General features: G+C 40.3%; 2 protein-coding genes across 2 annotated transcripts in view; one reads left to right on the plus strand and one right to left on the minus strand.

Annotated features, from left to right (window-relative positions):
• The window catches only part of LOC135196952 (bile salt-activated lipase-like), a 67,848-nt gene extending 49,813 nt beyond the window's left edge, over positions 1–18,035 (plus strand). Inside the window, exons 4-10 of the mRNA XM_064223802.1 lie at positions 2,234–2,406; positions 5,046–5,229; positions 7,247–7,440; positions 8,619–8,754; positions 9,038–9,173; positions 9,744–9,851; positions 17,490–18,035. Of these exons, the coding sequence (XP_064079872.1) occupies positions 2,234–2,406; positions 5,046–5,229; positions 7,247–7,440; positions 8,619–8,754; positions 9,038–9,173; positions 9,744–9,851; positions 17,490–17,661 (1,103 nt within the window). The 3' untranslated portion in view covers positions 17,662–18,035. The remainder of the gene's footprint in view (positions 1–2,233; positions 2,407–5,045; positions 5,230–7,246; positions 7,441–8,618; positions 8,755–9,037; positions 9,174–9,743; positions 9,852–17,489) is intronic.
• Positions 18,036–19,684: 1,649 nt separating this feature from the next.
• The window catches only part of LOC135196954 (probable peptidoglycan muropeptide transporter SLC46), a 12,402-nt gene continuing 8,879 nt past the window's right edge, over positions 19,685–23,207 (minus strand). Inside the window, exon 5 of the mRNA XM_064223804.1 lies at positions 19,685–23,149. Coding sequence (XP_064079874.1) covers positions 23,092–23,149 — 58 coding nt within the window. The 3' untranslated portion in view covers positions 19,685–23,091. The remainder of the gene's footprint in view (positions 23,150–23,207) is intronic.

The raw sequence follows: 23,207 nt of genomic DNA on the forward strand, positions 1-23,207 counted from the left end.
CCTTTTTTACCCTTTTTTTCTTTACTTCGTCATTTCATAACAGTCCTTTTCCCTTTTCTTCCTCTACTTCTTATTCGGCTTCTTCTTCCTTCTCTTCCTTTTCTTTGATCATTTACTTCTTCCTCTCTTCATCTGCTCAAGCCATTTTTTCTTCTTCGTCTCCTCTCCTTCACTCATTATTCTTCGTCTCCGTCTTTGCGCCTCATTCTTCCTTCCCCTTCTTTCCTCCCCGTTTCTCTCTCCTTTCCTTCCTCGTTCTCTGCACCTCACCCTCTCCTCCTTCCCTATCGTCAGTTTTCTACCATTCCTTCCTCTCTACCTCCTCTTCTTCCTCCATCCTTCTGTCTCTTTCTTCTCTTCTATATTTCCCCTCATCCCTCTCTCACAAACCACTCTCTCTGAAAGTCCCATCAAACAACACGCCCCCTTCCTCCCCCTCCCAGGACCCCCCTGCCCCCCACAACCATCCCCGAGCCCCCTTCATGGATGATTGGCCTCCAATCAGCTTTCCGCATCCTCAGCCCTGTTTAATAACCATACCCAGTGTTCAATGGCACCGTGACCCCCGTCTGGAGGCAGCCGTTACCTCGCTGGATTCGATTTTGATTTGGCAAAACCAAGCGTATTTGTACCTTAGACCCGGTTAGAGTGGATTTCGAGCAAAGTTTAAAGTACTTTTGATCGGAGGGTTATTATTATTATTATTATTATTATTATTATTATTATTATTATTATTATTATTATTTTATTAAAAGTAATGGCTACTTCAGCAGCATTACACTTGTAGAGAAGGAGGACGGACACCGCACCAAGATCAGTCCACCCTCAGCTTCCCAGCCCGAGGATGTCTGGCAGCTCCAGACGAAAGCTCGCTTTAAGAAAGAGAGAGAGAGAGAGAGAGAGAGAGAGAGAGAAAAAAAATCGTTAATGACTTTGATGACTATGGTATCATAGTTTATCTGTAAAATTCAAATATATACACCTATTTTGACGCTGTATTTTACCATGACCTCTATAGGCGCTCTACTAGCCTGTTTAAGTAGCACTGAAAAGCCGCTATTCGCAAAATAGAGAAGAATCTCTACAAGTGTAATGCTGCTGAAGTAGCCATTACTTTTAATAAAGTATGCTTGAGAGAGGGTCTCCTTCCTAAGTATATTATTATTATTATTATTATTATTATTATTATTATTATTATTATTATTCAAGGAGGACCGTGCAGGTCTTCGAAAGCTTTCTGCTATGTATTTTAAATAACAAGATCAGACATATTATTGTGGATTTAATTTTCCATATTATTATTATTATTATTATTATTATTATTATTATTATTATTAGTTATTATTATTATTATTATGATTATTATTATTATTATTATTATTCCATTTTGTATTTTACCAGTTTTTGTGGGAACGGTGGGGGTGTCATGAATCGTTCATGGAATGACTAGCGCAGGTATGGTTTAGGCGTAGAAAGTGTCAAGATTCACTGTATAATGGATTTGCAAGAATCTGAGTTTTCGAAACAACCAGAGAAATGAGAACGTCACCAGGGATTTACTAGAGATTATTCTTGAAGATTATCGAAGCTGATCTTGTGTACTTGCTCCAGAATAATAATTTTCCATCATTATACCTTTGTTCCGTGCAATACAGTACTACTTTCCAATTGCTCTCAGTATCACTTTACCCACTTCCACGACCTTTGGTCATCGAGCAATGAGTACCTTTTGCGTTTTTACTTTTTGCTCATGTTATTATTATTATTATTATTATTATTATTATTATTATTATTATTATTATTATTATTCTAGTGTCTGACTCTGAAATTAGCAGTACCTATATCCCGGGTTGACTTCCATGTCAGCTTCATAGTGGAATGTTGGCTTAGCTGATATACGGATATGTAACGAATGTTACTTTATTTATCGTACTTGCGTGCATACCTTTGAATTCTTACTGTGTACATAATAGTTAAGTGCTTCAATATGTAGTATATATTTCTGAATCTTCCGTAAAATCACGATTTTGTGAAAATTGTTTTTCATGGTATTTATCTTCCACATTCTGGGTGCATCTCCCAGACTTTAGACAAAGGTAAATAAAAACAATGGAGCATCGGAAACTAAACCAAAATATTGTGACAACACATCAATAATGAGAGAACCACATCATTTCAAAATATAAATTTAACACTTCATCTCGTGTTCCTGATCTTCCTCCTCCTCCCCCAGGTTTATTCTCGAGGGCAGCTGCGCTGTCTGGCTGCGCCATGGCCCCTTGGGCACTGCAAGCTAGACCCAAGCGCTTCGCCAAGAAGTTAGCACAAGACGTCGGATGCCCAAAGGCGCCCATACCCGATCTACTTGCTTGTCTCAGGCGGACGGATGCCATGACAATCAATGAGGTGCATTGCTGTGTTGTACGAATCGACTTGACTTCTTGTCTACTCCTTCATTTTTCAACTTTTCCTCCCATGTATGCTCCCTTTGTGCTTCTCCTCTATACGCGTACTTTGCTTACTTTATTTTCGTCTTTCTTCTTTACATGTACTTTCTTTTCCTTTGTTCCTCACCTATTTACTTTCGCTTTACTTTCTTTGCCTTTGCTCCCTTCGTAATGACAAACCGGGCAGTAGAGAAGTTCAGGAAACGCACAGGACAACAGAGAGTTATCTATCCTGAAAATGTTTGACATATCCAGAAACTTTAACTATCACCTGACAAATTTCAAGGCTCATTCTTGGGAAATCATTCCTCTTTCTTAGGTTCCAGGGACCAGGACTTTCTCTCCTATCACCGTCAAACTCTATATCTCTGCCTGCTCCGGTTTGCGTGAAAATGAGGAATGGTAAATCACCAGGTCCATCGGAGTTCCAAATTGAAATACTCAAATTACTAGGTACAGTGGGGGAGAAATGGATTTATTAAAAGCTATAGAAGAGGAAGAAATGCCAAGGGATTAGAAGGAGAGTCTAATGGTATATACAATTGAAAGCAGAAGGGAGATGTCATGGATTGTGGTAACTACAGGGGAATTAAACTAACAGAGATGGACTGAAAGTTTTAGAGAGAATACTGGATGAGAGATTAAGAGAGATTGTCAAGATCGGGAAACAGCAGCATAGATTCAAAAGAGGAATAGGGATGGTGGATGCCATATCCATAGTAAAACAGCTACAGGATAAGAGGCTAGAGGGAAACCAGGAGCTATATTGTGCATTCATAGATCTAGAGAAAGCATACGACAGAATCCCAAGATCAGTGATGTTTTGACGTTAAAGGAAAAGGAAAGTCCCAGAAAAGTTGGTTAGGCTAGTCGAGATGATATATAAAAGAACGTGCACAAAAGTGATAACCACAGTTGGGGAAGCAAAAAACTTTGAAGTTAGTGTTGGATTACACCAGGGGTCAGCATTAAGCCCATTTTTGTTTGTGCTGGTCATGAATGTATTGAGTGAAGCGATCGGGAATGAAGAGCTGTGGGAATTGTTATACACCGATCATCTGGTGATTACTGCTGAAAATGAGGAGGACCTACAGAGAAGGGTTGGAGAGTGGCAGGAATCTTTAGAGAGGGGTGGTTTAAAGGTGAATGTAAATAAAACAGAGGCTTTGCTGAGCATAAGGAAGATAGAGACAGAATAGTTATACAAGATAGAAGAGACTCGATTATAAAACAAGCAGAAAAGGATGTGAGGCTGAAGTTAACAGTAGGATAAAGAGCTGCATGGGGGAAGTGGAGAGAGTAGCTGGAGTGGTATGTGATAAGAAAAGGCCAATCAAGCTAAAAGTCAAGATTTACATCAGTGATAAGACTAGTGTTAATGTATGGAGCAGAAACATGGGCTCTAAGAAGAAAAGAGGAAGTAAAGCTCGAGAGAACAGAGAAGAGAATGCTGTGGTGGATTATGGGAATATCGCTGCTTGAGAGATTAGAACATGTTGAAATAAGAAGGGCAGGCTTAGTAAAGATTACAGAGGTGATAAGATAGTCACAATTGAGATGGTATGGGCATGTGTTGAGGATGGATGATGAGGAGGGAGTGAAGAGGGCTTAAAAGGAACTTGTCAGAGGAAGATGATCAAGAGGGAGACAGAGAATTAGATGGGGAGATAAAGTGAAGGAAAATATGGAGAGAAGATGTTTGATGGAGGATTATGCCTTTGATAGAAGGCAGTGGAGAAGGCACATCAGGCAACCAACCCCTTTATGTAGAGATAACGGTGGGAAAGAAGATTATATATATATATATATATATATATATATATATATATATATATATATATATATATATATATTATATGTAAACAAATTATTCTGTTAAAACAGGATGAGTCTCAAGTAAAAAAGGCCTATTAGAACTCTGGTTTAAAGCTGAGGACTATATTTTAGAGGGCTAACTTAGTCCACCGAAATATAGTCCTTAACTTCAAAACAGATATCTTAATGGGCCTTTTATACTAAAGTGATATAATATATATATATATATATATATATATATATATATAATTTTATATTTTATATATATATATATATATATATATATATATATATATATATGAATAAATATATCTTATATATATGTATGTATACATATATACACATACACACACACACACACACACACACACATATATATATATATATATATATATATATATATATATATATATATATATATATATATATATATATATTTATATATATATATATATATATATATATTATATATATATGATATATATATATATATATATATATACCTATTATATATACATATATATATATATAGTATATATATATAATATATTTGTATATATATATATATATATATACATATTTGTATGCATATATATATATATATATATATATATATATATATATATGCACACATATATGTACATATATTTTTCATTGTAGTTATATATATGTGTGTGTGTGTAAAAACTTAGACACCTTCCTTATTAACTACTTTATTTATTCATTTATTACCCCTATGAAGTAGAATATTAAGAGGGGTTGATGCCTATCCTCTGTCAACAGGCCTACGCGGAGAAGAACATCCAGGACGGCCTAGACCTGGCCTTCGCACCCGTGGTGGAAGGAGACGTGTCCGGAGCGTTCCTGCCGAGGAGTCCCAAGGCCCTCGTTGAGGAGGGCGACATCGCTCGCATTCCTCTCATCATGACCCTCACCAGAGACGAGGTGTCCATGTGGCTCAGGCACAGTAAGACGGTCTTTTGCTTCTAACGGCTGATGTCCTGTCAGTGCCAGTCTTTCCTCTTCTTTTTGTCATTGTTTCGAAAACCTGGAAAAGTTCAACAGCGCAGATTTTGATTGGTCATCTAATCGAATGTTTCAATTTTCATTTGTGTATGTCTTTGACAACCAGATGCTGAAATAGGACTGACATTGATAAGTTACTGAATAAGAAATTTTCATTTTCATAAGTCTTTTTTTTTTTTTTTTTGTCTTGACAACCGAGACTGGTGAAACGGTTAGATATTCCTTGGCGATTAAATGAAATAATACAATTATGGTTGCTGCTATTATTATTCTTGATGTTGCTATTAGTGCTGTTAGTAATAATTGATCACTCCAACTTAAACACAACGTGTTTTACTTTCTAAAAGTCACGTTGTTATTTTCCCCATAATTCGTTATCACTATGAATCAATTGTCTTTATTTTCGTGGCATTATTATCTTACATTGATTGTCTTTAATTCCCCAGTCATTAACATATCGCATTGTGTTTCCTTTCCCAATTATTATCATCTTGCAGAAATTGTCTTGACTTTCACGGATCTCATCATTTTGCAATAATTGTCTTTATCTCCCAAGTCGCTGTCATTCAGCAATAATTGTCTTTACTTTCTCAGACATTGTCAACTTGTATTAGTTGCTTGACCTTCCCAGACATTATCATGTTGCATTATTTGTCTTGACTTTTGCAGATATTATCTTGCATGAATTGTCTCTACTTTCCCAGACATTATCATATTGCATTAATGGTCTTTACTTTCCCAGATATTATCATATTTGGTAATTGTCTTTACTTCCCAAAACATTATCATCTTGCATTAGCTGTCTTTCCTTTCCCAGACATTATAACCTTGTATGAATTGCCTTGACTTTCCTAGACATTGTCATCCTGCATGAATTGTTTTTAGCATTCCCAGACATTATCATATCGCAGGAATTTTCTTTACTTTCCCACACATTATCATCTTGCCTTAAATGTCTTTACTTACTAGACATTATCATTTTACATTAATTGTATTTACTGTCCTAGACACGATCATCGTGCATTAATTGTCTTACTTTCCCAGATATTATCATATTGAGTAATTGTCTTTACTTCCCTAGACATTATTTCATTCTTCGCAATTAGTTTTGCTTTTCCTTTGCCCGGACAGTTATTAACCTTGCAACAGGAATTGTCTTTACTCTCCCAGACATTATCATATTGCAGGAATTTTCATTACTTTCCCAGACAATCATTTTACTTTAATTGTCTTTACTTTCCTAGACATTATTATTTTGCATTAATTGTATTTACTTTCCTATACATTATCATCTTGAATTAATTGTCTTTACTTTCCTAGACATTATCATATTGAGTAATTGTCTTTACTTCCTAAGACATTTTCATCTTGTATTAGTTGTCTTTTCTTTCCTAGACATAACTTTGCATGAATGGCCTTTACTTTCCCAGATATTATCACCTTACATTAGTTGTCTTCCCTTTCCCAGACATTATAACCTTGCATTAATTGTCTTTACTCAGACATTATCATCTCGCATGAATTGTCTTCCCTTTCCCAGACATTATAACCTTGCGTTAATTGTCTTTACTTTCCCAGACATTATAACCTTGCATTAATTGTCTTTACTTTCCCAGACATTATAACCTTGCATGAATTGTCTTCCCTTTCCCAGACATTATAACCTTGCATTAATTGTCTTTACTTTCCCAGACATTATCATCTTACATGAATTGTCTTTATTTTCCCAGTCATTACCATATCGCGTATACTGTATTTACTTTCCCAGACATTATTATCTTGCATTAATTGCCTTTACTTTCCCAGACATTATTATCTTGCATTAATTGCCTTTACTTTCCCAGACATTATTATCTTGCATTAATTGCCTTTACTTTCCCAGACATTATCATATTGCATAAACTGTATTCACTTTCTCAGACATTATCATCTTGCATGAATTGTCTTTACTTTCCCAGTAGAACAGGACAACATCAGTCTGTTGGAGGCTGAGAAGTGGATCGATTATCTAATGCGTCAGAAGTACCCCGACCTGGAGCCCCTCCCTCTGGCTGCTGTCTTGCATGCCGTCAGAGCGTCTTATCTCTATCGGTATGGGTACGAGGCGAAGGATGACCCCCAGCCCATGGTACCCATCAAAACGATATCTGAAGTAAGTTGATGGGTGATAGTCATATGAAGTAACTCATTTTTTCCAATGTAGACCTGTTTTGCTTTGTATTTAAAAAGCAGAAAAATTCAACACATTTCCTTTTGCTAGTGCTTTTAGGAATTAGTTGTAAAAGATCTGATAAAATAGGACCAACGATAATTATTGCGGATTACTGTCTCTCTTGACAACAGGAAAAGATGTACATATTCTCAACATGGGCGTCATCTGCGGGGGGACGGAGGGATATATCCACCATTTTTTTAATCAAGGGGGTGACATGTCAATTGTCCTCTATAGCATCCCCACCCCCCAACTTTTTTTCTCCAAGTTTTTATATAGGTGCTGGAAATGACGCTATTAATATATTATGAAATATGTACTCAACCCAAACAAGTATAAAATATCAAAACAATAAAGAAATAGAATATGTCACTTTTCATGACGTTCGTGGTCAGATTAACTGTTCATTTAATCCCACCGTTTACATACAAATTCGGCAATGGCCAATGCTTGCTGCAGCTGCCTGTGAGTTTATTATCATTTTTCCTGCATCTAGTTAAAAGTAGCAAAATGGTAGACCTGAAAATCGACTTATAAACTTGCTGACTGACTAATATTGATAAATCAATCATCCTTTTCCTTAATAATATCCGTATATTCATATTTATATGGTATTAAGATGACACCAAATCATGTTCATTTCTGCATAGACTCGTTTCGCTCGCCAATATTAACCGTACAATTTTCAGAATGCGTCCCCCCCCCCACACACCCCAATCATTAGATTACGCCCCTGATCTTCAATGAGGTCATTTCAGTCTAGGCATTCAGACGAAACTTGCAGTGTAAGCCTTTGAGCACTTCCCAGTCATTACAGCCTGAGTACTGGTCATTTCGCCTTTGACGAGATTTTAGTTTGTAGATAAAGCCGTACTAGTTACTCAAGCCTGGCTATGGGTATGAAAGTTTATTCAACACATTTTATTGTTATTCTGCCTTACAAATAGCCATAACTGTTAATTCAGCTTATGAGTAAAACACCTTGGTTATCATTTAGACTCTCAAATAACTTTTGTTAATTTTGACTTATCAATAGCACCTTATTGATTATTCTAGTTTACAGATAACGCATTTCAGGTTATTTCATCTTGTAAATAACACTTTCCCGAATATTTCAGCTTATGTCAGATCTGGGACTCCGGGTTCCTTGTATTGAAGAAGCTGGACTTCTGAGCAAATGGACTAATCTCTATTTTGGTGAATTCTCATATTCGTCTTCCGATGACATTCGAATAGGAGAGCAGAAATGGATCGGTTAGTTTGTCTTCTACAGCATTCTCTCTCTCTCTCTCTCTCTCTCTCTCTCTCTCTCTCTCTCTCTCTCTCTCTCTCTCTCTCTCTCTCTCTCTCTCTCGTTAGTTTTGTACACATATGAAAATATGTTTCTACACAGTCAACCAATCTGATGACTCATTGTTTGGGCTCAGTATACGTAGAACGAAATGACAAACAGTCCCACAAAAATAGTATCCAGAGCTACAGCAAATTCACAGCAAAACGACCCATATGATATAGGATCCCTGCCTTCTTCTTTCAGGATCTTATCACGAGAGCGACTTGCAGTTCGTCTTTGGCCAACCGTACCTGGGTCTCGAGAACACCTTACGGATGCCTGAAGACAGAGCCGTGGCAGATATCCTTATGGATTTGTTACTTGCATTTGCACACACTGGGTAAAAATTGTTATTATTATTATTATTATTATTATTTTATTATTATTATTATTATTATTATTATTATTATTATTATTATTATTATTATTATTATTATTATCATATAACTAGGCCTACTTTTGGGCTCTTCAAGACTCACTTGTAAGATTGGTTCTTAAATGACTGATGAAATCCGGAGCAAAGAAATTTTTTTTCAAATTCATGAGATAAGAAGGAAAGAAGAGTACCCATTTAGCTGAGGGACAAATATTTGTATTGTTTTCAAATGTTAATATGCAAAAATTAAAAGCACAACCTCTATACCTACACAAACTGAGATGGATGTTATTGTAACCTCCCGATTTTTGCAGTATGAAATAATCTATCTACATACTAGTAAACTAATAGTCTATACCTTATACATACATACATACATATATCTATATATATATATATATATATATATATATAATATATATATATATATATAGAAAATATTCCCATTCTAGTGTTGTTTTTTCCTTTCACCTATTTGAAACTGCACAGAAGTTATGGCGCCAATTATGCTTTCTGACCTTGTTTCAATTTTAGAGTTCCTGAACTGAATGAAGTGGAGTGGCCAGAGTACAACCAGAGCCACCTGGTTCACCTGGAAATGAGCGAGAGGTTATCCTTGAACCACAATCTCGTCCAGCACAGGTATGGAAAGAAATAGCCACATTCCTACTTTGGGCTGTGAACGCACACACACACACACACACACACACACACACACACACAAACATAATTATAACCCTTCTCCCCTAAAAATATATGCCTAAACTAGCACCAGTCTCTTCGGGTTCGAATCCCGCCGCTACCACGACCTATTGCCGAACATATTTGACATTCGGCACTGGCTAAATCAAAAATTAAACAAGTGACAACTTTCTTACCTTTAGTTGCTGACTTTCTCTCTGCAAACGATATCAACCTAGGATATAGCTAGGATAATGAATTCTCGTAAATACAAAAATATACTTTTTATTTCCCAAACTAGCTGAACATGATATGGAACAAAGTAGTTAAGTGACGTTACATTAAGAACTAAGTCTGACCCACGAAAAGACTGTAAATTGTCATTCTATTCGCCTGAATTAGACTAATTAATCACTCACAAACTCCCAAATTATTAATTACTACATTTAAATGGTCAAGTCTTTTAGAGAATCCCATTCTCTAGTATAATGCCATGAACCCATCTGAAATAAAGAGAAATATCCATTATATTCCCCAACACATAATTAAGTATTAAATAAATGTATACACATTACACTTCTCTCTTTTCAAAGGCAACTTTTCCTAAGTCTTTTAAAATGTGCCATACCTTTTCAATGGGCTTTCTTAACGCCGAGTCCTCCAAACCTGCCTTATCGCTTATCTTTGAAGAGTGTCACCTTTCCCTGTGTCGGGCGGTTGGATCCATCATTACATGCACAAACATATGCACATATCCGGACACACCTTAAAAATCACATAGCAACGGTGAGCTTCTCCGACCTCTCATTGCATGATCATCAATTCAGTTCTTTCATTACAGCAAGCCTTCGAGGAAGGCCTGTCACTAGGCCCTCTCTTGTCTCTAAGCAAAAAAAAGCTGAGGTTTTACAATTCACCGACACATTTGCTTTTTCCTTTAATATGTGTGTGTGTGTGTGTGTATATATATATATATATTATATATATATATATATATATATATATTATATCTATATATATATATATATATATATATATGTATATATAAGTTATATATATTATATTATAAATTATATATGATATATATATATATCTATATATATTAATATATATATATGGCAAGTGTATGTTTATGGGTTTTCTGCTACTTCCAACTAAATTATTATTAAAAGTCAATTATTGACTTTACCAAGAAGTTTTGCATTAGCAATATGGTGGTATAGTACATTTGGAATCATGGAGTTGTAGGCAAACTACCTAGTATATCCAGGCATTAAGACTGCCCTGACCCTGACCTCGTTTACAGACAAGATCGAGTCGTATTTAGATGCATAATAAACACATTAGATCATGAATAAAAGCGTCAATGACTCTCTTGATGTCATCGTCTAAAATAGTGCAGTATTAGGTCACTTGGTTAAGTGTCCCAATAGGTTTACGTTTTCTACTGAGTTGGTAAGGGGATGAAAAGAAAATAGCATTTTCTGTTATGGGTAACTATTCAAGAACTGTTTCCGTTTAAGTTAGGATTTATGCAAATGTTAATTTACTTCCTTTTCGTGTTTGTTTATATACATTCAACACTAATTAATATCCATGTAATTCAAATCTTCATTTTTTTACTTGTTTCTGAAATGAGAAATTCTAGACAGGCTTAAGACTTTAATATAAGTCCCTGGCTCTGTACCTATATACCGCCACCAGAGAAAGTTTGATATAAGAACAATGTCTTAAATATTTCATTTTTGTTGAAAGCACTAAGGCTCTAGAAACAAGATGAATATATGCCTGTATTTCCACTAAGATTTCATGTTCAATTAAGTTTAAGCATTGCACTACAGACTTACGGTTGATGTAACAGGGTCTAGACGGTTTCTTTGTAATACTCCGATACTTTATTTGATTTGTTGGTCATTCTAAGCAGGAGAATAGAGAAGTAAAGATAGAAAAGGCAGAGAAAGACGAGAGAAGGAAGGTTGTTTCTGAACAGATTTTCTCCTCAGATTTTGGATTATTCTCCTTGTGCTCTCGCGTCGAATATGCTCCGTTAGTCACTTATTCAGTTGACTTTTCAGGCGCCAGAGAAACTCGTTTATCAACGTTTCCTCTGGACTAATGAGGCCTGCTGATAGTTTTAGTAGTGATTAAGGGAGCGTAGTAATGTCAATGTCTAGTATTAATAGGCGATCACCCGACAAAATACTGACGCATGTAGGTGTAAGAGGTTGACAAAGAGGCAGGTAGAAGTGTACTGATTTTATTACAGTCCAGGAAATATAAATATACAGCATGCGGACGGAAATGTGGTCACCGACCCGCGAGAGAGTAAGAGTGGGTCGGCGAGACCCGATTTGTGTTTCTTGAGAGACATAAAATAAAAAACAAAATATAAAAGTACACAATATGTGGTTATATAAGCTTTATACACTGACGGAAAGCCCGCTGATGCTTTTCTCAGGGGGAAGTGAGAACACGCGAATGATGAATTAGTACAGAGAAAATTATGAATAAGCGTTGTCCTTACAAATACTCCCCCCCTAAGACATAATTAGGTATGATTGTTGGCTGACTTCTTGTACTTCGGGTAGTCACTCGCGGAAGCGAGCTGGACGGCGGAGGCGCCCTCGGGTGCGTGATATTAGTTGTTGTGGTAGTATCCTCGGGGTTTTCCGGGACGGGATGCCTCCCCTGAGGTGATCCTCGGGGGGTTCGACCGTCTTTCGAGGGCGGCCGCGGCTACGGCTAGGAGGTTTGGCGATCGAAGGAGATCGCTTTTTTCCGAGGAAGATTGAGGCGCCCTGTTGGAATCCGCGTCTGCGAGGTCCTCGTCCATGATGAAGGCTGGTTTTTCAGGCGATCGATTGTGACCCAGTCCTCGCGACCGTTGATGGATAAGAGATATGCCTTGTCAGTGCGTCGTAGGACGCGGAAGGGACCGCGGTAGGGTCTCGTTAGAGGCGCGGCGGGGCGTCGTCCCTGACGAAGACGTGCTTGCACGATGGATAGGGCCTTCTTCGGGAGGAAAAAAGAAACGTTTGGTTTCTGTCGGAGAAGGTTTTGACGCAGGGCGTGAACTTCCCGGCGGATCCCGAAGCCTGGCGATGGAGACGTCAGCGTCGTCGGCATTGGTCGGGGAAAGAACTCGCCAGGGACTGTTAATGGCTCCCCGTATACCTTCTCCGCGGGTGATGCTTCGCCGTTTGCCCGCGGGGTGCAGTCCTGAGACCGAGGAGGACCCACGGTAGTTGGCTCTTCCATTTTTCGTCGGTGCAGCGCGCCATCAGGGAAGCCTTGATCGAACGGTGGACTCTCTCCACCATGCCGTTAGCTGCTGGGTTGTAGGCGGTGGTGGTGGCATGTAGCGACGTTCCCATTAGGCGGGCCAGGGCAGTCCACAACTCCGACAGGAAAACTGGTCCGCGGTCTGTCGTGATTTCGTCTGGCACTCCGATCGACTGATCCAGCTGGCGAGAGTGCTTCGGCACATGCTTTCGTGGTCGCCTCCGACATCGGCGTTGCCTCGGGCCATCTGGTGGAGCGATCGATTACCGTCAGGAGGTACCTGGCGCCTTCCGACGGGGGCAGGGGGCCAACGACGTCTATGTGGATGTGGCGAATCTTCGTTTCGGCTGCGGAAATTTCCCCACGCCTGATTCCGTGTGCCGACTGATTTTGCTAGTTTGGCAAGGCACGCAGGTCCTGGCCCACTCGAGGGAGTCCTTCCGAATTCCATGCCAGACGAACTTCTCCGTCAGGAGGCGCACCATCGTCCGGCCCGAGGGGTTGCGAGAGTCCGTGTATGACGGTCGAAACACGGCTTTCCTTCGGGAAGGCTGGGATCAGCGGGCGCGGGCGGCCCGTGCTGATGTCGCAGAGGAGCGTCATGCCTGCGGGTCCGAAAGGCACGTCTTCCCACTTGAGGGCGGTTGATAGCCCACTAGGTGTTTGGGGCGGGGTTTTTGTTATGCGGCAGTTTCCGGGTCGGCAGCCTGTTCCGGGGCGAGGTCTTCGTAGTCGACCCCGAGACGCACGGCGTTGATTTCTATCCTCGATAGGGCGTCTGCCACGGGGTTCTTCTCGCCAGGCACGTACTGGATGGTGCAACCGAACTCTGCGATGGCTGCTAGGTGCCTCTGTTGTCTCGCTGACAAGCGTCGCCCGCCTTGGTGAGGCGTGTACCAAAGGGAGGTGGTCCGTCCTGATCGTAAAGGGGAGCCCTCGAGAGGTAGCGGGAAAATGTCGCACTGCTTGGTACACCCTGCCAGGAGTTCGCGGCGGTCGAACGTTGCTGTACCTGTCTCGCGGCTGATAGTTTTTTTGCTGTAGAAGGCGAGTGGCTGGGGCTCGCCCCTGGACCACCTGCTCGAGGACAGCCCCGCAGGCGACGTTGCTGGCGTCGGTGGTGAGGCGTAAAGGTGCAGCAGGGTCTTGGTGGCATAATGTCGCCGCTCTGGCGAGGGCCCTCTTCGTCTCGTTGAAAGCCTTCTCTTGTTCGGCCTCCCACGTTAGGGCCTTTGGTTTCCCTTTCAGGACCTGTGTTAGAGGAGACATGGTGCGGGCGGCGGAGGGGATGAATCGGCGGTAGTAATTGACCATTCCGATGAACTCCTGCAGGGACTTGACCGTGGTTGGTGTTGGGAACTTCTGCACCACGCCTACCTTCGAGCCATGGGGCGCACGCCCGTCGCGGAGATCTCGTGTCGAGGAAGTCCACCTTCTCGGCGCCGAAGGTGCATTTGTCGAAACGGACGACCAGCCCGTTTTCCTGCAGGCGCTTCAGGACCGCTCGGACGTGATGTAGGTGCTCCTCCAAGGACCTGGAAAAAATCAAGATATCGTCGACGTAGCAGACGCAGAAGGGCAGGTCCCCAGGATGCTGTCCATCAGGCGCTGGAAGGTGGCCCCTGCATTCCTCAGGCCGAAGGTTGAGTAATGGAACACGAAGGAGCCAAAAGGCGTGATGATGGCAGTCTTGGGGACATCCTCGGGGTGCACTGGAACCTGGAAATAGGATTTTAAGAGGTCCATTTTTGTGAAGACCTTCGCCCCATGAAGGGCCCCTGTCAAATCCTGCATGTTTGGCAAGGGGTATTGGTCGGGGATTGTAACGAGGTTGAGTCTTCTGTAGTCTCCGCAGGGCCTCCAGGTGCCGTCAGGTTTCTGTACCATGTGCAGGGCGACGCCCAAGGGCTCGATGCTTTCTTGCAGATGCCCATCCGTTCCATCTCCGAGAACGCCTGCTTCGCCTCCTGGAGGCGGCTGGAGGGAGTCGTCGGAACTTCGCGTGTGTCGGGGGGCCTGTGGTGGCTATGTGGTGGAATATCCCGTGCTTGGGCGGCGTCCCTGCCGCCTGACGAAGTTCCGGCTTGAAGACTTCGGGGAACTCCTGCAGGAGGTTGCCGTATTTGTGGGGGGCGCATGGTACAAATTGTAGGGGCGCCCGGGCCTGCTGCTAGTGGAAGGGAAAGGCATGTCCCCGTGTCGAGGAGGCGTTTGCGGCCCACGTCCACCAGGAGCCGTTCTGCGCCAGGAAATCTGCCCCCAGTAGCGGGATCCTGACGTCCGCGATTGTGAATTCCCAGACGTAGTTTTCGCCCCAAGATGGATGGATATCTCGAGGGGCTTCGTGCCGTAGGAACGGATGGGGGTCCCGTTTGCGGCGACGAGGGAGGTTGTTTTGGTCGGGCTCGCGGCTACGGTCTTTTCCTGACGGCGGGAATATCGAGTGCATTGCCCCGTATCTACCAACATCCTCCGGCCGGAGATCGCGTCGCGGACGTAGAACCCTACGGTGTGTTGTTCCGACGCGCCGTTGCCACGGGCGGCCTTGGTTTTGTTTGCCGTCGTCGTTTTTTGACTGTTGGAAGGTGCAAGGGCTTTCGCACCTCCTGGCGAATCTCCCGAACCTCCGGTGGAAGCGGCACCAGGAGTTTTCACCTCGCTGCGTGTGGGAGGACTTCCCTTGGGATACGGCGCCAATCTCTTGCGTTGGGTCGTCGTCGTCTTCTTCCTTCTCTGGCGGCCAGGCACACGGAGATCGGGGGGGGGCGGCGAGCTTCGCGGCATTGTTTGACAACGTCAGCTTCTTTGCCTTTTCTAGTAGTTCGTCGTCCTTCTAGGATGTACGCGTCGGTCAGCTGCTTTCGGACGTCCGGCTCGAGTTGCCGCAGGAATATTTCGCGGCTCAGGCTGATCTCTACCTTTTTTCCGTCGGGGCCTATTTCGGGCAGACGGACGAGGCCCATCACAGTGTCCCAGGCATCTTGGGTGTCGGCGCCGCGCATGGGGTTCGCGACTAAGTCGAGGGCGCGGGCGGCCCTTTCAGCGATAGGCACGGAATAGGCTGTCAAGAGCCTTTCTTTTATCTCGTCGAGCGTGACAAGTCCGATTCGTGCTCGACCGGTCAGCCAGTTAGATATTCGGGCCGAGCACCTCTGTCGGGAGAGCCGCTGCGACGAGGTCAGCCTGCAGCACTTTGTTTGTGAGCCCCGCGATCCGGAATTGCCCTTCGGCTCGGAAGAACCAGGAAAACGGGTCAGCCGTTGTGAAGGGGGGCAATTTGACAGCTTGAGCGGCCGCTGTGTCAGAGTCCGTCGCTGGGGCGGGGGAGGCCCGGGTTTCCCGCGAGGTTTTCCCGCGAGGTACTGTTTGCGCCCATTGTCCTCTCTGACAAAAACGGTCCGACAGAGTCGTGAATGGCGGGCCAAACCGTTTGAGGAAACGCCTGAACACACCTTGGCAGGTATGCCGTATTTAGGTCCGTTAGAGGCGTTGGTTTTTTTCCACGGTAGGAGCTTTCAGAGATCTATACTGAGGCGCCGTATGAGTCCGTTAAAGATCTCTGAAGGTGAGCGGCGGTAGTGAGTCCCTTAATGGCTGAGCCCAAAACCGCTTGGGTCACCGTCCAAACCGGGAGGTCACCAGTTGTAAGAGGTTGACAAAGAGGCAGGTAGAAGTGTACTGATTTTTATTACAGTCCAGGGAAATATAAATATACAGCATGCGGACGGAAACTGTGGTCACCGACCCGCGAGAGAGTAAGAGTGGGTCGGCGAGACCCGATTTGTGTTTCTTGAGAGACATAAAATACAAATATAAAAGTACACAATATGTGGTTATATAAGCTTATACACTGACGGAAAGCCCGCTGAATGCTTTTCTCAGGGGGAAGTGAGAACAACGCGAATGATGAATTATGTACAGAGAAAATTATGAATAAGCGTTTTGTCCTTACATAGGTTTCAACTTAAAAGTGCAAGGTGGCCGTACAGTGGTTGTGTACATGCCATAAATAAAGAGTACTAGTTATGATTTCGTGACACAACTGAGCAAAACTTCCTTTGCAAGTATACCTTCGCAGTAATTTCGGCTATTATGTTTATGGATAGATAGGGACATTAAATCTTTTTTCAATTGGATATGTCATAAAACACGAAAAAGAGAATTATGTTTACCTACAGTCGATTTCATCCTTCCTTTTGGCCATCCATCCTTCCGACGTATTGCATCCCGACCGCGCTATAGTTTCATTGACCACAAAAAACAACCGTAAGCAGTGACTGCGCAGTAAAGACTAATCTATCCTTTCCTCCATTGCAGGTTATGCTTTTGGCAGCAGTTCATTCCACTCATGACGAACTGGCCAATGAAACCGTTGGATGTGAACTTTGCCAGTCCCCAAGTGTCGCCCTCGCTCAGTGTCACCTTGGCAGCGCCCACCGCCCTTGTCCTGGTGGCTGCGCTCAATGAGTTTTCCTGGCGGCAGTCTTAGAAAAACCGAACACTGCCTACCGCCGACCAGCTTCCCAATTCGATACAAGCAAATTATTTCAAATACACGGCAACCTCATATTGACGCACAATAATCCGCAAACAACAATCATCTCATACAGGTTCAACACAGTCTACGATGATTCATATCGACCGTCAAAGCGAAAAGAAAAGAAGCGTCAGTGACCTACTAATGATTCAGCCGTTGTAAGCTACCTGATTCACTGTCATCAACATTTACTGATTCCTTTCAGTATATCCACCTTTTCTGCGTTCCCGTTTTCATATCATCATTCTGTTCCTATGGTTTATTCCTCTCTCTCTCTCTCTCTCTCTCTCTCTCTCTCTCTCTCTCTCTCTCTCTCTCTCTCTCTCTCTCGCAAATAATACGTCACAGCCATCTCAAACGTCTGTTAGGTATTTTTGTAAAAGTGTACAAGGATGTCTCATAAGCCATTGATCATTTCAAGAACTTTATGAGAGTTTATGAAACCACGAATAGTTCACATTTATATGTAAATATTGGCTTAGGTTAGATTTTTTCTTAAACATATCCCTTATATCTGTTGTAAAACCGCTAACTCCATATTATCATTATCATTATCATTATTATTATTATTATTATTATTATCATTATTATTATTATTATTATTTTTATTATCATTATTATATTTGGTGCTATGTTGTTTAAACTACATGGTAAATCCTCAATGAATAGACAGAATCTTTCTCTTCATCAGTGCCAAAGTTTTAACATAAATATTTTTAGGATTAATTTTAGATTTTTATCGAGTGCATCTTTCTGTATTTGTTGACTGTTATTTATTTTAGGTTCAGTTGGGTTTATGCCATGAAGGGCCCTTGCCCCAGGGAGTCCCGCTATTGTGGTAAGGTATTCAAGTATAAAAGTGTCCTGGTGTGGACCTCCGGACGCACCAACCAGCAGATGCGATTTTCATTTGATTTGTTATTTTCATTTGCTCTTCGCTTTTTTTTTATCGTTCTAAGCAGCGTTCCACAACTTATTCTAAACAAATGAAGGATTTATGAACAAAAGAAAGCGGTAGAGTAGTCTCGTGCAAGGATGGAGCGCCCTCACAAACTTTTGGTCTTCTTGTTCATGGTCTAGGATTGTTGCCTTTCATCTCTAACCACTCACAAGGATATTTATTATATTTGAATAGATATATTTTCTATCTTAGCGTAGTAGAAACCAGCCTTCTGTGGATCTGGTCTGTTCTTTGCCTTCCCATTCTGCTGTTCGAGTCTAGTGTTGTTAAATTGGAATTTCTCTCTCTCTCTCTCTCTCTATATATATTATATATATTTATATATATATATATATATATATATAATATATATATATATATATATATAATATATATATAGATATATTTTATATATATATATATTATAGATAATATATATATATATATATATATATATATATATACTATATTTTATCTATATATATATATATATTTATATATATATAATAGATTTTATCTATATATATATATATATTATATATATATATATTTATTAATATATTCTAGTATATATATTATTTATATATATTATAATATATATATAGAAATTATTTATATATATATATATATAGATATAATATATAATATATATTTATATATATATATATATATATATATATTATATAATATATGAAATATATTTTATATATATATATATATATATATATATATGTATGGATTTATGTATGTTAGGTATGTATGTATGTATGTATGTATATATGTAATGAAACATATGCGGATTTTCAGGTAAGCAGTGAAGGCAGAGAGAGCGTTGTATAATTGCATAACTTGTTAGGAACTCATTGTACAGTCAGTCATTTGCTTTCTGGGGCGTTTGTTTTCCTCGTAGTTGTTGTCAGAAATGTTTCTATTTTCGTCTTCATTGTCACAGAGTTATTCTATTTGGTAGTGTGGAAGTATATTATATTAGCTGTAATCTGAAGAGATATGATATTTGATAAAAAAGAAAATATATTTCCAGGTTTTTTAATCATTCCTTGTAATTAGATAATGCTGGGAATTTGTAGGCTATGAAATAAAAAAAGTCAAAAATGCGCCGAAGGCCATAGAGTTTTTTGTCCGGCGGTGGCTTATGTTGTTGGTACCTACAGTCGGACAGTTCCACCGGTCCAGTTTCGCGAGCAAGTAGGGGTTGTGGCTTGATTAGTATTGGTAGCCCTACGAGAAAGATCAATCGGATCATCGGTCTTCTCTCTGAAATAAAGAACCTGATATACTAACGATATATGGTCAGGAAGTTAATTCCTTAAACCTGGAGTGGTCGCGAAAATAAAAGCCAAAAAATTAAAATTGACCTAGGTTAATATATTGAGAGAAATTGTATTTCCACCTGATTATGTGGACTACATAACCCAACCTTGCGAAGAAGACTTATCTGTGAGGCCTTTGAGGACAATCCAAACTTTCCCAATATCTTCTTATAAGATGTCTAGACTAAGTTTAAGTATCAAGCCTAAACAAAGTTCGTTTTTTGTGTAGTGTTGGGATTGAAAATAAAAGCAAGCCAAATGCTTGCCAGCAAACATGCACCTCCTCACATAGTGACAGACAAGTAGAATTAAGAACAGTTTTCATTTAAGTAACGGGACACAACAGTCTGCCCCCCAGGGATGATTGCACGAACACTTGTCATACTTTTAATAGCATTATTGAAATAGACACTGTACATAGAGAAAAAATGAACTCTCTTGCAATGCATAATTTTATCACAACTATTAAAAAACCTTACGTTATGAGAGTCATTGCATGTCAATGCAACATTAATCTAATTAACTTTATGTTTTAAGAAATATATCGAATCGCAAAGGATAAGCATAAATGAAGAAATTCCCAGACCCAAACTTCACCGAGACAAAAGAGAAGAAAGAGATGAAAAAAGTAGTTGTAAAACAGGCGTAATCGCTACAGGATGATGAACAGAAGGTAGACTGCTCAAACTATTCAATAGCCTCGTTAATGCACCTATTGTATCAGTCACACCATCCCTACCAACACACACACACAGACACTATCTATCCAATAAATGAGTGCAGCTGATCCATGACTTTACAGACCTGGACTTTTAAAGTTGGTGGGTTGAGGGGTTTTAATTACTGTTATATTAAGGGAAAACTTAGTTTAGGTTTGATACATAAGCTTAGTCTAGACATCTTATAAGAAGATATTGGGAGTCCACATAAGTAAGTGGAAATACACTTTCTCTTCTTTTATTGATTGAGGTCAATTTTAATTCTTTGCTTTTATTGTCGCGACTACTTCAGGTTCAAGGAGTTAACTTCCTGACCTTATATCGTTAGTGCATCAGGTTCTTCATTTCAGAAAGAAGCCCAAGATCGGATTTATCTTTCTCGTCAAGGCTACCAACACTAATCAAATCACAAACCCTTCTTGCTCGGGAAACTGGACCCGGTGGAACTGTCTGGAACTGTACCTAAGGCGCTGCCAGAAGTACGATTATGACTAACTTTAACCTCATATAAAATATCAAATACTAAGGCTAGAGGGCTGTAATTTGATATGCTTGATGATTTGAGGGTTAGTGATCAACATAACAGTAATCGCTATTATCTGAGGGCGGACGGACAAAGAAAACGGCACAATAATTTTCTTTTACAAAAGCTAAAAAGGAGGGAAAAGGAAAGAGGGAGGTCATTTCTGGCAATGGTCATGAAGTATATTCATGGGTCTTATTCTATGAAAGTCTTCTAGCGAATGGTTCATGGTATCTAAGAGATGTAAAATATTCTGGTGTACTGCAGTAAAGAAGGGACACAAGCCTAGGCCATTGGGTCTATCCTGAAGAGATTTCTTTCCTTATCTGAGAAAAGAATCCAATCATAAAAATCAATTCTAGAAATAATGGTTACGTAAAGTTCAACTCCCCCGAATAGAAAGAATCGTGAATTATGCACATTCATAAAACTGCAATTAGGACATTACTGGGACAACAGAGCAGAATCAATTCACTGGAGCAAAGGATGCACTAACATCGGTGCCATTTTTCTTGATAAATATTTGCATTTTTATAAGCTTGTGGTTCTGATAACATTTAAAAAGAAATCTGTGTTGGTTTTTTCGCTGAAATAATGATGAATCCTACAAAAAACAGGGATACAATATCTGAGGCGTTTTACGAAAGCGTGGATCCCCATGCTATAAGCGCGTCGCGTTTTTCACGAAAGCTCGTTTTTATTTACATCAAAAGAGCGGCTGAAATTGGTATCATAGGCGCGTTAGCCAGACTTTACCTTCTGTTGCCCCATCCTCACTACTAGCGCTACCAGCGCTTGGAAAATCTTTCAAGATCTTGAAAAATTAACTCAAAGCTTGAAAGAAAAATGTGAAAATCTCTGAAATCTTGAAAACGATGCACAGAAAGTCCGGAAACAGACAAGAGGGGGGGAAATGAAAACAGGTTTCGGTCGCATTGCTTAAATCTTCTTGTCACAACTTTCTTGTCAGATATGTGAGAGGTTTCGTTGAGAAGAGTGTCATTGCTACGTTACACATCATGGAGCCAAAGGAAGCAACAAGTACTGAAAGACGGATGAAGTCCACCATTAAACTTGCCCTGAACTTTCCTTCTTTAGTGTCTGAGCATCAGCTTCATGGCTTACAAGAAGAATGGAGAGCAAAGGAGACAGTGCATCCCATGCTCTCTCAGGAAGCACCTGAATTTTTATTATTTGAGGAATTTATTAGATGGAAATGATCAGCCCAAGTTTAGTTTCTTATCTGATTTCATGTGTGGCCTCCTTGTATTGCCTGTTTTGAAAGAATATTTTCCCAATCAGATTTGGTGAAGACGAAACAAACGCCGCTCTTTTGATGGCATGTTTTGCCGCGTTTTTTTAACTCGTTTTCAATTCTGAATCCGCCTTTTCGTAATACTCCCCAACATTTGGCACCCTGAAAATACACAAAGTAAATTAAATTTGAGTAACAGGATCTTCGTGATTTATTGCAATCTTACTTATTTGTTCCCTGTTTAATGAACACTGTAAAAGTCTATTAGTAACCACTACAAAGTATTTTTCTGGTATATGGCTACTTAAATCTTGAGAAAAGTATCCTGCATATTTAACAGAAGTCTGAGCAAATTATATGTTGAAGATATATTTGGTGACAATCAAAATGAATGATGAATAGATATATGAAAATGCCATAATGAGTACAATTTTACACATGTATCCGTGCATAATGCGCAGAGCTTCTCGTGAAACCCGGCCTATTGCATAATTACAGAAAAAAACACTGCACAAACAGGTAGCGAGGAATGAAGTACACAGCAGATCAAGAAACAGTCTCTCAAATGGTGAAGGTTTTTTTTTCTCTCTCTTTTTTCTTGTCCACAATTCCCGTCATTTGTCATCTGATAAAACCTTCTGCCGTGGTCTGTTCGGACGAGTCAAAAGGTACCTTCGGGAGAAAATAAAAGGGAATATTTAAATAGCTATAATTACACTGCACATTTTCA

Source organism: Macrobrachium nipponense, chromosome 18 (genome assembly GCF_015104395.2).
Source record: "Macrobrachium nipponense isolate FS-2020 chromosome 18, ASM1510439v2, whole genome shotgun sequence".
Taxonomy (NCBI): Eukaryota; Metazoa; Arthropoda; class Malacostraca; order Decapoda; family Palaemonidae; genus Macrobrachium; species Macrobrachium nipponense.